This window comes from Clarias gariepinus, chromosome 19, assembly GCF_024256425.1.
Source record: "Clarias gariepinus isolate MV-2021 ecotype Netherlands chromosome 19, CGAR_prim_01v2, whole genome shotgun sequence".
Taxonomy (NCBI): domain Eukaryota; kingdom Metazoa; phylum Chordata; class Actinopteri; order Siluriformes; family Clariidae; genus Clarias; species Clarias gariepinus.
The window spans coordinates 14,302-31,695 of NC_071118.1; the positions used below are offsets into that span (position 1 = coordinate 14,302).

Sequence of the window (17,394 nt, forward strand, 5' to 3'; positions counted from 1 at the left end):
CTCGACTGGGTGTTTATTTGCCAAAAGTTTATCAATAAGCTTCAAGAAAACCTGAGGACGTCTGATGTCCGTCTGCATCACTGAGTACATCCTGGAAAAAAAATTCAGCTGTTTTAATAAAAAAATGAATCCCGATTTAAGCTGCTGTTTATTTCAGTGTCGTTTCATCCACTAGACTCTTTTCTGTCATTAATAAACAGTGACACATGAGTCAGGGGGAAACAAATAAAAGAATCTAAAATCGATGCCACGTATTGAAGATGTTCCCACGCTCACGCTGTGAATCCCAGTGGCTTTAAAGTCGTGTGGTTTGCTGTGAAGGGAGGAGCTAAAGTGTTAGCTCAGGGGTGTGAGGTCATGGGTTCAAATGATAACGAGAGAAATATAAGTTGGTCTGTATGAGGGCGTCTGCCAAATGCTGTGACTGTAAATACATCAGTGCTCTGTGGGGGAACAGGAAGCTGTAAGGGAACAGAATGTTTGGTATGGGATGGCCAGAGATAACGCCTGTTACTCATGAGTGCTAGAGGATGATGCATTGTTGAGGGATGTTATACTGATCACCCAAAACATTGTCAGATTAACACAGGTTATCAGTTATAATAAAGTAAACTTTATAGGGTAAAATAAAGGGTGACGGGCACCAGAGGTGCACCCAAGGGCCAGCCTGTCCGGTCCCACAGGAATCACTGAAGAGTCACCAGTACACCCAGTGCACCACAAACCACCGCGCATGGGGCCCCAGCAAGCAAAGACCCCATGGCCCCCCAAACTCCCCAAAGTCCGCTAAACTCCCCGGATCCCAATCCTATCGAGCCCCAGGAGGTGCACCAGTCGAACGAGTCTGATCCACGGAGGCCCAAAAGCACCAAAGGAATCTGCCGCCAATGTCCTGGTGAGAGACACGAGGAGGGGCCCGAACCGCCACCCCGGTGGTACTGTACAAGAGGAACCCAAATTCTAGGTGGCTTTAATGTTATGGCTGATTATATTCAATGGAACGTTCCCATCTAAACTCATTCATCTGTCTGCTTATTATGTGCAAATGGTCCTGACTGTAACATAGACTACTTTAAAAATATTAAATTTATGTTCAAGTGATACCATCCTGACGCTTTGAACTCCTCGCCGTCACATGACACGCGGCTGCTGCAGCTGTTTCTGATTGGCTACAGAAGGCTGTGAGTGACCTCGGACCGGCAGATGTTTCGAGGGGGTTCAAAATACCTAAAAATCACCTCAGGTCACGCGATCCTATCATGTGACTGCCAGCGGCTCGTCACGATCCCGGAAACCTGCACAATTTTATGAAATTGGGATCTTTAGTGGGCTTTAGCTATTAAACTTGTGAGCTGGTCACCTCCTGTAGTTAATTCAGTTATCATGTGCTAAGTTTAAAAAAATCTAAACTTATAAATGTAGATATAATGTTAGAATTTAAGTCAATATTTTCTAATAAAACTATTGTGATTGATAGTAAGAATTTGTGATGAAATGATGTGAACTGATGACACTTCTCGTTCTACTGTCTCTAAATGTTTTCTGACGCAGTCATGTGACTCCCGCCGCGTGTATCAGTTATTAATCGAACGTCTGCAGCTTCACACAGCAGACGAGAAAACAGCAGTCAGAAATAAACAGAAACACAAACGCTCGGCTTCCTCACTCGGCACGGCGGTGTGTTCAACATTTAATCAAATCTGTGTACTGACACGGAATCTACTGAAGTACAAAGCTATCGGAAACAGACATCATCATCATCATCATCATCATCATTCTTCTTCACTTGCGATTACATTTACACAACTAAAGTACAAAGAAAAGTTTATTTCTTGTGATAGAAGCCACACACCAGAGAAACACACCTCTGCCCTAATTTAGCATTAATGGGTTACAAAATAGACTTTCTGTGAGCAGGATCAGGGTAGTGCAAGTCCTCAGGCTCAGGTACGCCACAGTCACACACACACACACACACACACACACACATTTATCTGTTGTTTTTCTTTTGTCTTTTTCACAGCAATGTGCAGAGAGCAAAGCGAGACAGGAAATAAAACAGGAAGTTAAACAAGACATTCAAAACATGATGCAAAGTCTAAACACTCTTTAACATCATCATCATCATCATCATCATCATGTTGTCTTCAACACACACAGCCATCTCTCTGAAATCTCTCCAATTCATTCAGTTTGACATTAAAATGCAACACTTAAAAAAAAAAAAAAACACAACGACACGAGCAACAAAATGATAAAAGTCGGACTGTGATCACAGTGAGGAGCGACGGGGCCTGGGGAGGGGGAGGGGGGGAGGAGGGGGAGGAGGGGGACATTAATGCCAGTCTGTCGTGTGAGACCAAAAATAAAGGAATTGAAAAAGTTACTAAAGTTCAGGTTGCCTTTGAACTCTTGTTACACTTCATAAGGTCATGTTATTTTAATAAACAGGTGTGTGTGTGTTACTCCTGAGTGTACCGGCACTCAGGATGGACACAGTGACGCGTGCTGGTGATGTCATGTGTGTGTGAGGTCACGAGTGTGATGTCAGCACTGAGCAAACGCCTGTTTTTCCAATTATTTACTATTGAAGTGATCTGTGAAATCCAGCCACCGCACCAGACTGAGTGGAACAGAGCGTCCTGATCCTCCTGTAACAGGAGCGAGAGAGAGAGGGAGAGAGAGAGAGAGGTGGGGGGGAACAGGTGGAGGGAAGATAAATCACTATTCACTGTTCGGTTTGTATTCATGCTAAAGTCCCGTACAGATGGCCACAGAAAACATGGCTAAAGCTAAGCTAATGCTAACCTGAAGCTTACAGCTGGTGAACTTGGTGACATTTCTTACAACGTTAAGGCCAAACGTCAGCGCGCATTAAAATGCCATGAAAAGACATTAAACTGTGCAGTTACCTGATAGGGGGTGGGGGAGGGACGGATGAGTGTGTGTGTGTGTGTGTGTGTGTGTGTAGAATGTTGTATCGTAGGTGAAAGTAAGACAACACCTGCTTCTCCACAGTGCAGTATTACAGATGAGTGTTCATACGTGTGTGTGTGTGTGTGTGTGTGTGTTGGGGGATGGTGTCAGTAGGCCGGGGCGATGTGACAATAATATCACTATTGTCTTTAATTATGTTTCCTTTTTGAAGATGTTCAGGGTTAAAATGTAGCTTTTATCAAAAACTGAATAAAACAATCAGAAAACTTTGAACCCGTTTTCATTTACAGCGCTCATATCGTACGAGTGTCGAAGTATCGTGATGTGATTTTTCTTGTCACATCGCTGAGCCCTAGGGGGCAGAACTGAGCTCGTTTACATTTGGGGAAATAATTGTATTCCAGACGGTTACAAACCCACATAAAAATAACTCCAACGGGATCAAACAGGAACAAACAAGAGTGAACAAAAACCCAAATACAGATTTTTTTTTTTTAAAGTCTGTGAACATTATGATTGGAGAAAAAGAGGGAATAAATTCTTTCTTTTTAAACACAGTAATGTTCAGGAGGAAAATACAAAACCTTTTAAGCGCTATGAATAAAACGACTCGGCTTCTGGACTTTGCTGGTGCAGTTTAGAAAAAATACAACAAATCTCTCTCGCATAAAAACTCTTCTGTCAGTCAGAAGGCCGAGCAGCAGACAGACGATCAGGAGAGAAAGAAAGAGAGAGAGAGAGAGAGAGAGAGAGCTTTGGCATGGAGAGAGCACACACAGGACACGGCGGGGTCAGAGTCTAAACAAGCATTCTACAACTAAACACTTTCTACAGAGGGATCCAAACAAACAGGAGAACACACACACACACACACACACACACACACACACACACACACACACCCTGTACCAACAGTACACCAGGGTAAAGATGAAGTACTGTGTTAAAGCGCGCTGTTTCCCCCTGATAAAAACACTTACTGGTGTCGCAACCAAACGTCCGGCAAAGACCTCCTCAGCTCCAACTGTGTCAGTTTTTGTGTCAAACAAGCTGATAAGCAAACGCAGGAAGCAGATTCAGAGATGTTTTGTTTTTTGTTGACACCCGGTGTCCAAGAAACCTCCACACACACAGCGCACTAATGATCACACTTCTGGAAAAAGGCTTCAGAAATACTTTAGATTCAGTTTAATAGTATTTTTATTTTAGATCCCCAGAAGTTTGTGATCAGGGTGAAGACCAGGATGAACCAGGAGAACGTTCAGCACTGAGATCATGTGAAGGAACGAGGTTAAGGCCACCGCAGTACCGTAAGGCCACGTTCACACCGCAGGCCAAAGTCACACGTCTTTGATCGAATCGGATTTCATCTGTTCATTTAATGTGGCGTCTGACTTTAATCTCAACACATCTCACTCCTACTCCGAGCCACATGTGTACAGCAGGAGTGTCATGTGATCTGGGCCTCGGTATTTAGCCCCTCCTTCAGTTTGCGTAATCGGTTTCTAAACTTCCCTTTAGCGCCGCGACCGTGTCAGAACTGAGATCAGATTCCCTGTGATTTGTGCCGTCCTTCACACTGTTATGGAAAACAGATCCGAGGTCCAGATTGGATCCTTTTAGACGATTGATCTTTTTGTGTTATCTTTTATGTAAGCGTGTGTGTCCCAATGAAACGTTCACTATAAATTATATGAGGAAAAAAAAACATCAGTAAAAAGATTTTATGGGTGGAGCTTATAAATAAAATCTGCCTTTGTTGGGATTAATGATAAAGTGTTCTGAATCGGAGTCTTTTGCCTGCAGTGTGAACACAGCTCTCGGTACACTCTCAGTACTCTGTGTGTGTGTTTACAAAGAAACAACCATCAGTTAGGGGAGGTTTCGTAAATAAAGCCCTTTTCCTCTGATTAAAATCCCGCGTCATTTAGCCCTGTGTGTGGAGACTTTTGGGTCACCCTGCGATATTATTCCTCCAGTAGAGGCGCTGTGGTGCATCAGGGAGCGTCACAGGCTCACGGCTCCAGAGTTCCCAGTTCAACCCATGAATCCATCCCAGTGTGAAACAACCACAACAAGTGAACTGCGTTTAGATGTTTTACTAACAACAACACAGCTGTGGAAGGTTTCCTCACTTTCGATTGACGTGTTCCTCAGGTCACCCAGTTCCTCCAGCAGCTCATGAAACCTGCTGCATCTCAGACCAAATTAAAATTAAACTCTGAATATGCGGGTGTGTGAATTCAGGGATGCACAGATCACACCAAAGCATGAAACACATTCAAGCATCGACAAAAGACCTGAAACAACAATGAGAAGCACTTTAGAATAGCATCGAGCTCAGCTTAGCAGTGGAAAGGGATTTTTTTAGTCTTTTCTTTTCTTTTTTTTCTCCATGACGCGGCTCCAGGGGTTCCATCCTGACATCCTGAGGATTACTGAGCTGCCGAAACCCAAACGCTGCTGTTTTACAGGAGAGAGGAAACGCCATCACAGGTACAAGGCACGAACACAGAAAGCATGTAAGTCATTTACATTAGGGTTTTTTTTTTTTTTTTTTTTTTGTAAAGGCACATTTTCCCTTTTGTGATGTTTCTTTGTAAACTTTGCATCAGTGTACACGCGGGAGATTTCTTCTCATCTACGAGGAGGCAGATCCAAACCAAGCGCATCTGCAGAAAATATTAAGGAGAACAAAGAGGAATTGGAAATGGCTTGTGTACATGTGTGTGTGTGTGTGTGTGTGTGTGTGTGTGTGTATCTCCAGTCTTTGTCTGTGCCACGGTCTCTCTCTAACTTTCTCTTTTCATGCTCCTCTCAAGCGATCATTACACACAGTCCCTAAAAACAATGAAAGTCACTCAGTCTCACTCAGCGAAGCCGTGACAGCTGAAGGTCTGCTCAGGGCCGCGAGGCTAGCGTGGAGATAAGGCATTGTCATCATCTAAGGCAGTCATTTTTGGTGAAAGAGAAGAGGCTTGACGCTCCGGTCTTTAATTTTCGGGAGCTGGTTGGTGATGATTTCTGCCAGCATGTCGGGGAACTCCACACTCAGGGACTTATTCACAAACGTGTAGAAGCAGAAGTTGAGCAGCCCCTCCACCATCTGCAAACACAAACAGCCAATCAGGAGTTAGCAAGAGTGTGAGGTCATGAGACTGTACTGAGGATCTGTGACTGTGTATGTCATGCTAAGGTCAAAACAGTATGTGTGTGTGTGTGTGTGTGTGTGTGTGTGTGTATATAAAACTGATGGAGTGAGAAACCAAAGTTTCTGTTTTATTTTTTATTGTCCTGCATCAGTCAAAGCTAACAACTAAAGAGAGGTTTAATAGTGACAGGAAGAGCAATTCCAAACAAACAATGCGAGGAGAACCCAGGGGATCGGGACTAAACAGCTGTGTAGACTTACAGAAACCGCTAATCAGTCAGACTAATAGAAACAAAAAGTCTTCAGTTTGTTAGGGATCATAAAGACTGGACTTTGGAGTGATGGAGAAAGGTCATGTGACCTGATGAGTCCAGACTGAGCCTATCCCAGAGTGATGGGCGTGTCAGGGTGAGAAGGGAAGGACATGAAGTGATGCTCCCATCATGCATAGTGTCCACTGTACAAGCCTCTGGAGACAGTGTTATGATCTGGGGTTGATCAGTTACTCAGGTCTAGACTCAGTAACGTTATGGGGCAATAAAATGAAGTCAGCTGACCACCTGAATGTACTGAATCACCAGAGGATCACATCTATGGAGGGTTTCTTCTTCGTCACTGATGGAGCGGAGTGTATTCCAGGACTGAAAAAGTGGCTCTGGGTGCACGAGACATCATTTACACACATGAACTGGACACTACAGTTTGTGTGTGTGTGTGTGTGTGTAATCAAAGCTAAAGGAAACAGTAATAGAGCTTATAAAAGGCTCAATAAATAACTAAATAAATAAACAGATCATTTTAAAAACATGTATTGTGTAAATGTCCTGTTTTTTGGAGGTTAAAATCAGCAGGTTATGGAAGCTGTAAACCTAAAAAACTCAACAAAACACACACACACACGTCCCATCAGTAGATTTAGTAAACATTGTGATATATTAACTATGTGGCTTCTGATCACTGCTGCATTTTCACTCATGATCTCACCTCCTGCATGGAGTCCAAAAGCTTGGTGAGCTGATAGAACCTCTGCCAGTTCTGGCTGGAGTTCTCGTCCCGTTTGACGATGGCCTTGCCGAGCTCCTTAATGTAGGACAAGCGGATTTCGTCAAACACAGCCTGGCTCTTCAGTCCGTCCTTGGGTACTGCAGAGACCAAACCAACGATGCGGAGTCGAGAGAACAGGAGAGAGAAAGAACATGAGGAAGAGAGACCAGACTCCCGTGATGAGAACAGGAGAGTTAGGCTTTTTTTCTTTTTCTTAAAGCAGACACGATTTTCTTTAATAGACACGGGCAATTTCCATTTCCTTAAGACGTAATCAACACACACCTGAGCACATCTTTTTTTACATTATACAGTCATTGTCAGCTATTTTACTGCTTGTTAAAGTGAACCGCTCTACTACGAACACTACAGTATCTCTCTCTCTGCCAGGACCAGCGGCGAACGGCTTCTTCTTTCATTGTGGCTTTTTGGAACAAACTGCATAAAAAAAAAAAAACTACTGAATTTTCAGTCCACTCATGTTCTGCGTTCACACGATCCTGGTAAAACTTTCACTTAGAAGTATAATGACAAATATGATATGATTCACAGCAATAAAAGAACAAACACAAGGCACTTGGAAGAACAAGAAGAACCTTTAATATATAACAGGCCTGTTTAATTCTGCTTATGATTTACTAGTTTAAATGAATTGTGATAAATAAATGAATAGTTTAGAGGAGCCGGCCTACAGGGCGTGGCAGTGAGCGTTTCCATCGTGAGGAGAGGGGGAAGGGAAATTACACTACAGCTGTCCGGGCGTGGTCCTCTTTACACACAGACAATACAGTCAGGGTTAACGAACTTAAAACATTCTGTATTTACTGTGACAGAAAGCAGGAGAGTGTGTCCTGTGAGTCCTGATAGAGCAGTTCGTGTTGAAGGAAAGGAGGCGTGGCTTCCACGTGGTGTCAGGTGACATGATGGGGCTTAAAACATAATAGAGATTGGGGGCGGGGGGGGGGGGGGTGTCACACACATCACTACACTGAGTCCAATATGGGTTTATTTTTGTATTCACATGTTCGTAGGTGCAGTGGTTAAAATATTGCAGTTCCACTATGATCCTACAGGTGGCGCACACTGGCACACACTGGCACACACTGGCACACACTGGCACACACTGGCATACACTGCGGGCAGCAGAGGGGCTGTCTAGTAGGAGCACATTATTGTGCACCAAGTTTGTTTATAATTGTAACACTATCTAAAAGAGAATATATTAAATCATGATTATTATAAATTTGTGATACTTACAAAATCACAATACAAATGAAATCAGCACTCGTGGTATCGTGATAATACTGTATCGGGTGACCCCTGGTGATCACTGATTACTTTTTTCCAGCTTAAGATTTTCTTTTTATTTAAAGAGCTCTAACTGACAGCAAACACAAACATTTTAGTAACTTGAAGGAAAAATTCTATTATATATTGAACATGGACTGATACAGTAAATAACTTTCACATTTCCTTTAAAACTGCAGAAGGTTACAGCTCCATCTCTCTCTCTCTCTCTCTCTCTCTCTCTCTCTTCAGGTCGCTGCTCAGAGTTTACTGTACAAATAAAATCCAACCAAAAATAAAAAACCCAACAGGGAGGGTCGGGCCATGACCTGCTTCCTAAACTGCTGCACTCGCATCATTAGGGCGTGGGAACAAAGCACAGATGCACGTGATTGGTTAATGTTACTACGATCGACATGAGAGCGCACCCCTCCCCCCCACAACAACACACAGACACACACAGACACACAGACACACACACACACACACACACACACACACACACACACACTGACACAGGTCCGGAGACTAGCGTGAGGACGAGTGCACGGACCTGTACTGAGCAGCAGCAGCACTTTCATACACAGATACTCGTCGTAGGAGACCTGGAGCCGCACCAGCTCGTTGGTGATCTTCAGCATCTGCTCACACTGTTCACTCATGTAGGGCAGCTTCATCCTCTCCCTGCAACACACACACACACACACAGATTCATCTTTTTAATACAAAATATAAGAGATTATTCTAATACACTGCTGCTCCTGCTGCATCACAGGGCAGAGGAACATCAGGGGACGTGGCTATCTGCCCTCTTCCTCATACTGTACATAAGCTCACAGAAGTCCACCATCACCGCTTTAAGTGTTGCTTTAAGTCTCTCAGCTACGGACTACAGTGGGATCTTCACCATCTTGTACTGAGTTTTAATCCAGACTAATAACTCACTCGTTGATGACGAGGTCAGGGGCGAAGCACAGCATGCCTCCGTTACACTGCTGGTAGGACCTCCATCCGAGACTGAAGGACATGAGGAACAGCCAGGAGCACTGCAGGAGAGTCATCTGGTCGTCCAGGTGGAGATTCCGGAAACCTCGAAGCACAAAGCAATGAAGAGATACATGAAGGTTCGACCTGGAGCAGCTGATCAATCTCCCAGTAAAGATTATCTGAAATCTCAGGTGGAGGGATGTTCACTGCTCGCTTAATGACACGATAACAAACTAATGCAGTGACTACACTATACACACACACACACACACACACACAGTGTACTACACAAAAACGAGAGGAAACAACTCACTTTTATACATATTTCCATTACAGTGGAACCTCGGATTACGAGCTTAATTCGTTTCGCAAGCGGGCTCGTATTCCAAAACACTCGTAAACCAAATTTAATTTTCTCATAGGAAATAATGGAAACTTAAATTATTCGTTCTACAGCCCCAAAAAATAAATACATAAATATAATTAATACAAAATATAAAATAAAAATGAAATAAATTAACCTGTACTTTACCTTAAAAAAATGTAAAAATAAACCCGGATAGATAAGGGTTTTCGTTTGTGGACGCAGAGTGTATGTGTGTAAAATGTGTGCGCGCGCGCACACACACACACACACACACACACATTAACGGATAGACCGTTTTTAAAACCGTTTAAAAATTAGCAAGGAACATTTATAGTCACACTCACGTGAGCGCATACTAACAGGATCACTGCTGTAAGTAAAACAACAACAACAACAAAAAACGAATTAAACAGCTCCTCACCTTTCAATTCAATTCAATTCAATTTTATTTATATAGCGCTTTTAACAATGGTCATTGTCCCAAAGCAGCTTCACAAAAAAAAATTAAAGATTTTTTTTTTTTTTTTTTTTTTAAGAAAAGAAAATATTTGGAAGTGTGTATGTGTGAGAAAAATGTGTCTAGATAATAATTAAATGAATGAATGATGAATGAAATGTCTCTGATGAGCAAGCCAAGGGTGACGGCGACAGTGGAAAGGAAAAACTCCCTGAGATGGCAATAGGAAGAAACCTTGAGAGGAACCAGACTCAACAGGGAACCCATCCTCATCTGGGTGATAACAGATAGAAATAACATCAAGTGTGTTGTGCAGGTGAAAGTTCAATATATCAGAAGTTGTGTAGATTCAGTTCAGCAGTAGGTGCAGAGGGCAGATGGGGTCAGATCACTGGAAGCACAGGAGCAGGATGTGTAGCTCCAGCCATCATAAAGCAGAATCTAGCTGGAGCAGGTCCTTCTCAAGATGCCTTAGAAATCTCGCAGGGTTGGCCTTTATCTACTGAAGCTGGTACAATCTCCAGATGTCTCAGGATGGGTAGAAAAATACAGAACAGATGGAGAGAATTAGCGTAGTTGCCATTCAGGATAGGTGTAATGGAGTATGAGGTTATGGGATGAGTTACGCGTATGCCAGATTAAAGAGATGCGTCTTGAGCCTACTTTTGAATTGGGAAACCGTGTCTGCTCCCCGAACACTGTCTGGAAGGCTATTCCAAAGCTTTGGAGCCAAATATGAAAATGCCCTGCCCCCTTTTGTAGATTTTAAAATTCTGGGAACTACCAGAAGTCCGGAGTTTTGTGATCTTAAGGGACGTGGTGGATTATAGCGTATCAGAAGACTGGTTAGGTATGAGGGAGCTAAACCATTTAAAGCCTTGTATGTAAGTAATACTATTTTGTAATTAATTCTAAACTGAACAGGTAGCCAGTGCAGGGATGATAATATTGGGGTTATATGATCATATTTTCTGGATCTAGTGAGAACCCTGGCGGCTGCATTTTGGACTAACTGTAGCTTGTTTATTGAGGATGCAGGACAACCACCTAGTAATGCATTACAATAGTCCAGTCTGGAGGTCATGAATGCATGAACTAGCTTTTCTGCATCAGATACGGATAGGATACTCCTAAGTTTGGCAATATTTCTAAGATGGAAAAAGGCTGTTTTTGTGATATTGGAAATATGATTTTCAAAGGACAAGTTACTGTCTAATATTACGCCCAGGTCTTTTACTGTTGAGCTAGTAGTAACAGTACATCCTTCTAAACGCAGGCTGAATTGTGAAAGCTGTTGTGTGCTGGTTTTTGGGCCGATGAGCAATATCTCTGTCTTATCTGAATTTAGTAAAAGAAAGTTATTGGTCATCCAATCTTTTATGTCCTGGACACACTCGGTTAATCTAGACAACTTGGGTATTTCATCTGGTTTTGTTGAGATGTATAATTGGGTATCATCAGCATAACAATGGAAACTAATCCCATACCTTTGAAAACAATCGCGACAGAGAGGAGTTTGTGTGTTTATTTGGCAACCTGAGAGGAGGGGGGCTGAAGGGGGGCTCGCTCACGTTTACGGCCCCCTTCTCTCAGGTTGCCAAACAAACACACAAACTTCTCTCTGTCGCGATTGTTTTTAAAGGTGAGGAGCTGTTTAATTTTTGTTGTTGTTGTTTTACTTTACAGCAGTGATTCCGTTAGTATGCGCTCATGTGAGTTTGACTAGCGATGTTCCTTGCTAATTTTTAAATGGTTTTAAAAATCGTCTCTCCAATAATGTGTGTGTGTGTGTATTCACCCAGCAGGAGAGACGATTACCTACAATTCCGCTGCAAGAGAGAGAAAAAACGTTGGCTCACTTGTGATGATGTAACGCTCGTTGTTAAAACAAGAAGCGCATGCGTGAAACATGATACTCGGTGCTCGTAAACTAAGACAATGCTAATTTTTTAAGTAAAAAATTATTAAAAATTGTTGCTCGTCTTGCAAAACACTCGTAAACCATGTTACTCGTAATCCGAGGTTCCACTGTATTTCCTTTTGATTGTGTAAACCTGCTCGACCGTTTTTACAAGTGATTTATAAATAAAACTGAATTAAATTTAGTTTAATCTAACAACTATTCACAGCTGCTATCGTGTACGTGACAACAGGATCTACAGTAGCTTAATAAAACCTACTGTATGTGGTACTGTATAAGACGAATAATTCTGGATTATTTCTATAAAACATGACATTATTTACGTATTAGTGAAAGAATGTAAAAGCCAGAAATAGGTTTCTATTTGGCAACAAGAAAAATGACGTAGTTTATTTATTTATTAAATAACTGCGTTGCACTGCGTACAGCGACACCTCGACAAACGAATGATCTGCCTAATGAAATTCTGCCTTAAGAACTGAAATTTTGCAAGAAATGTTCAAAACTTGTTAGTGTCAGTGGAAACCTAAGTGAAGTGAGTTTATATATATTTTACATTTTGTGTTGATTTAGTAAAGACGTGGCACCACGGGTCCCAAGAATGTTATCAAGGACGGTAGAAAGAAGAAAAGGAAGCCGCTTTCAGTTTGGGTTTTAAAGCAGTCGGTGCCGAGAGGAATCATAGATTAAAGTTAAGTGAGGTTTAATGTCTATTTATTTCATATTTGACCTCATTTACACATCTTTTCTAAATGTTTTGATTGTTTTTATATGAAAAAATATAATTATAGGGTTAAAAATTGGTAATACTGGTCATATTTTTGGGTGTCTGGAACGAATTATCTGCATTTACATTATTTCCTATGGGACAATGCGCTTCACAATACAACATTTCACCTTAAGAACTCGCCTTGGCAGTGGATTAAACTCGTACGCAGAGGTACGGCTGTGTGTCTTCATGAAAACAACTGTTTCATCTGCTGTACACAAAACAGTCTAATTTTAATAATAAAGTGAACAGATTTCTTTTTCCATGAGAGTAAAGAGTTGACTAGTTAAGAGTGAGTGCAGGGCCTCGTTCTGGATAAACTGTTTTTGTCCTCGTATGACTTTCTAAAGCCCTGAGGATCTGAGGAGCAGGACCATGCTTCACAGACACTTCCTGATGGTTTATCCTGCGTTTCTGAGACGTCCTTCACTCCAGACCTGCATGAGGAAGTCATGAGAATGTACTTTATTCCCAGGAGCAGGATCTACATGCAGTATAATAATGAACCAAATATCTGCTTGTGCTGGAATACTGTTTCCCTTTTTTCCACTTTGTAATGGTTTTCTGTAGCTGTGTTTGTTTGAGCAGACGCTCATGTGATGGTGCGCTGCAGAGAACGAGAACGAGCCATGTGCCTTTCTCATGCTCTTGCTGGCGGGAGAGCTTCACCGATCCCTGATGCGTGTTAAAGTCTGCATTTATAATGGACAAACTCCTGCAGGCGTCTGTGTAGAAATGCTATTAGAATCCAATATAAAACCCAGACGCCGAGGAATGAACATCAGACCGTTGTTAGCACTACGGGAAAAAAACACAAACGCTCTGTTTTCACTTGTGTTCTTTCCGTCATCATTGTGGCACAGCATCCGAGACTTCACCACCTGCAGGGTTTATTTCTACCTGCCCTCCACCTGTATGTTTCTAACCTCAGGAGGGTCAAAGGGCGTTTAGGGGCAGCGGTGAGCGACAACCGCGCGTCTGGTGCACAGTGAAGTGAAACTCTCTACACGTATCACTTATCATTCAGATCAGTAACTAATAACGCACATTAGTCTGCGCCGTTAAATAAAAACAATACAGTCTGGTGTGCGACAGTAACACGTCATATCACTATCGATTATTTTCGGCCGGAGGGGGCGGCGTTCCTCATCTGACCCTTAACCCTTTTATATCTCATGCCAGTTTCATGACCTCGTTCATGAACGTAAAGAGACAAGTCAGTTTCTCTTCTTTTATAACTTGCTTTAGCAGCTATAAACACTCGTTTCCTCTCTGACACCACCGCCACCACCTCCAACACACACACACACACACACACACACACACACACACACACACACACACACACACACACACACACACACACACATAATCAGAAACTTAACCAAACCATGTCACCTTGCATTATTTGTGCACACAGAGTAAACATTTGTTCTCATACCGTTTTTTTTTAGGTATTACATCTTTTTGTCACACACACACACACACACACACACACACACACATAATATGAGAATTAACAAAACCATGTCAGTTCTTTTGTCCTCATTCAGTTTTTGAGAAATTAAACCTTTTTTTTAAACACAAATCAAATCCCGTCAAATTGGTCTCGCAAAAACAGTTTGTGTTCATTTACTGATGGAGACATTTAGAGTCAACACAAATGTACCTTTTCTTTCCCCGTCCACAAATAAAGAACCAACAAACCAGTGCAATTTAATGTGATTTGGACAATATGGGTAAGTAGGTGTGTGTGTGTGTGTGTGTGTGTTTGTGTGTGTGTGTGTGTGTGTGTGTGTGTGTGTGTGTGTGTGCGTGCGTGTGTGTGTGTGTGTGTGTGTTGGGGGACAGCAGTCTCACACAGCTCATTTTTAAACGTCAGATAACGTGGAGCTTCCTGGTTCCACACGTCCCTGCGATCGTGCTGTTGCTATAGAAACGATACGGTATCAGAACAGGCGCGTTAATATAAACCTGTGATTTGTGTTACAGCCGAAACGACTGTCAGAGCCGCCGGTATAGAGAATTAATCACCCCCTTCTGACCGGAGGAATAAACCCGTCGTCACGCTTAACAGAAGTTAACGGCCCTTCAAATAATTACAGGAAGTCACAGAATAAACACTGAGCTGTAACTGAAAAGCAGCTAATAAACATGGAAGCGATAAAACACCTTGTTTAGAACTGAGAGAATAATCTCTCCCTCTTTCTCAAAAAAGAAACCTGTTAATGATTTGAATAATAAACACATAAATACACCATTTATTATTTATTATTTAGATTTTGTCCTAACTAAAGCATTACTCTGTGTTTAACATTTTAGCTCGGGTAAAACAAAGTACTGCTTTACAGCGGAGTGTGTTTTTCCGAACTGGGATCCGTGAGTTGCTCTCCCGAGACAGTCTCATCCTCTAAAATCATTTTCCGTCCTGATCTGCTTGAACTAAAGCATTTAAATCCTTGTTTTCTGCACCAGCAGGTCAGGGTGTTGCGCTTCAAGAGAACCGGCTCTCACCTGGCAGGGCTTTGGCCCACTTGACGGCGGAGATGACCTGGCGTCCCCCGAGTCGGTTCAGGGTGGTCATGAGACGTATGGAGGTGTCGGGGACGGTGCTGTCGTAGCCAGCGTAGACGATTTCAGGCTCGATGGCCTTCAGCAGAGACAGCATGGTGGGGACGAGCTGAGGCATGGACTTGAGCACCAGAGACGACTGATGCTCCCCGGAGACGAAGGGCGAGGACTCGGCTGCAGCCTGCTGCCCTTTCATTCGGATCAGTTTCTTGTTTTTTCGCGCTGAAACAGAGGGAACAGAAGCGCAGACATGATATGTACCGGCTATACAACACTAGGGTCAGTTAATCATGTTGGGAAATATTAATATGACAGAAACCCACGGTGTGTTCCAGTACGGTTCCAATCTGCAATTACAACAAAAAGCAGCACCTCCACCATCCCCTCCTTTCACTTCTTAAATATTAGATTGTAGATACGTGTAGAGCTGCTTAGAGCCTTTAGAGGTGCAATATGTTTACTTCTATAAATAATCTGTTAAATATGTAGGATATAATCAGAACAATTACGGGTTAAACCACGGTGTTATGCGGCTTAAAAATCTCGTGTGGAAATCTGTGTAAAGGCTCGAAACACTTGTTTTTGTTGACATGCGTCTCCTGTCCGTCATTTTATAAACACTCCCCAACACCCGAACACTTCAGTCTGCTCTTAATAAGTGCACTCGCAGCCCCGATGATTCTCCTGTGAGCTAAAATCACTCTGCACTTTAAAAAAACACTTAATGACGGGAAACACAGCAGAACCAGAAATAACACCAGCAGCGTTTCTGCGTCAGAATCAGCAGCACCGCTCGGAGACGCGTCTGTCCACTCCGTCTGTGTGGAGAGGCCCGAAAAGGGTTTGGTTGTTTATAGAGAGAAACAAGACAGGGGTAGTGGTGTAATGATTTTCAAAATTCGGTTCTGGGGCGGAGCTTCGTGTAAAAAAAAAATCAAATCTTAAAAAAGAAAAAAAATCAAATCTTACTCACCTACACCTTCTAAACTGTTTGAGTCGTAATCATGACTGATTTGGACGAGTCTTGCCGAACGCCCCTTTAATGATTAAACCACTGTTGCTGCTTCAACTTTACCTTTACACACTCATCCTGAACTTCATGCCCTCTGAATGCCCTCACACACACCAAACAAACCAACCTTTAAGCAGCTCCACAGTGAATTATTTGACTGAAAGCAGCCTTAGATTTAAACTCTTATAACCATTACAGCAGGTAAAAATGATAAAGTCCATCACACACTCAGGAATTAAATCCTATGTGTATGTAATGATGCTTATTAAAGCACACACACACACACACACACACACACACACAGCGTTTCCTACCGTCAAGGTTCATGCCCGTCTGGAGGCATTTGCGAAAGCGGCAGGCCGGACAGTTCTTCCTGCGAATCTTGTCGATGATGCAGTCGTTTCTCCCGGCACACAGATAGTTGTGTTGGCCTGAAAGGAAAAAGAGGTGTGGGATTGATTATTATTATTAATATTAATATTATTATATTTTCAGGCCGACTTTAGGGAGGATTAAAGTCAGGTCAGTACAGGCGCCATGCCTGCAGGACTTCACATTATAACACTGCAGCAGTCACAAACACGCGAGAGGAAGCTGAGTCACTCCAAATTACTCCCAGATCGACTCCCATCACAGACGTCCCAGAAAGAAATAATAATAATAATAATAATAATAATAATAATAAAATCAGCGCTCCATCACAAAGTCTATAACATTCATCACAGAGAAAGACACATCACATTGTTTCAGATAATCACTGCTGAAGGCTACTGCTTTACAACATCATATAATAGGACAATCAGCCTGTCTGTCTGTCTATCTGCCTATCTATCTGCCTGCATGTCTGTCTGTCTACCTGTCTGTCTGCCCGTCTATCTGACCATCTGCTTG

General features: G+C 42.5%; 1 protein-coding gene across 3 annotated transcripts in view; it reads right to left on the reverse strand.

The window, feature by feature from the left end:
• Nucleotides 1-3,138: 3,138 nt before the first annotated feature.
• LOC128507542 (glucocorticoid receptor-like) overlaps nt 3,139-17,394 on the reverse strand; it is a 58,963-nt gene continuing 44,707 nt past the window's right edge. For all 3 annotated transcript variants that reach the window (XM_053478541.1, XM_053478540.1, XM_053478539.1), the window contains 6 exons: nt 16,818-16,934; nt 15,435-15,713; nt 9,365-9,509; nt 8,973-9,103; nt 7,073-7,230; nt 3,139-6,043 (listed from right to left, as the gene is read on the reverse strand). In XM_053478541.1, the coding sequence (XP_053334516.1) occupies nt 5,891-6,043; nt 7,073-7,230; nt 8,973-9,103; nt 9,365-9,509; nt 15,435-15,713; nt 16,818-16,934 (983 nt within the window). In that variant the 3' untranslated portion in view covers nt 3,139-5,890. The remainder of the gene's footprint in view (nt 6,044-7,072; nt 7,231-8,972; nt 9,104-9,364; nt 9,510-15,434; nt 15,714-16,817; nt 16,935-17,394) is intronic.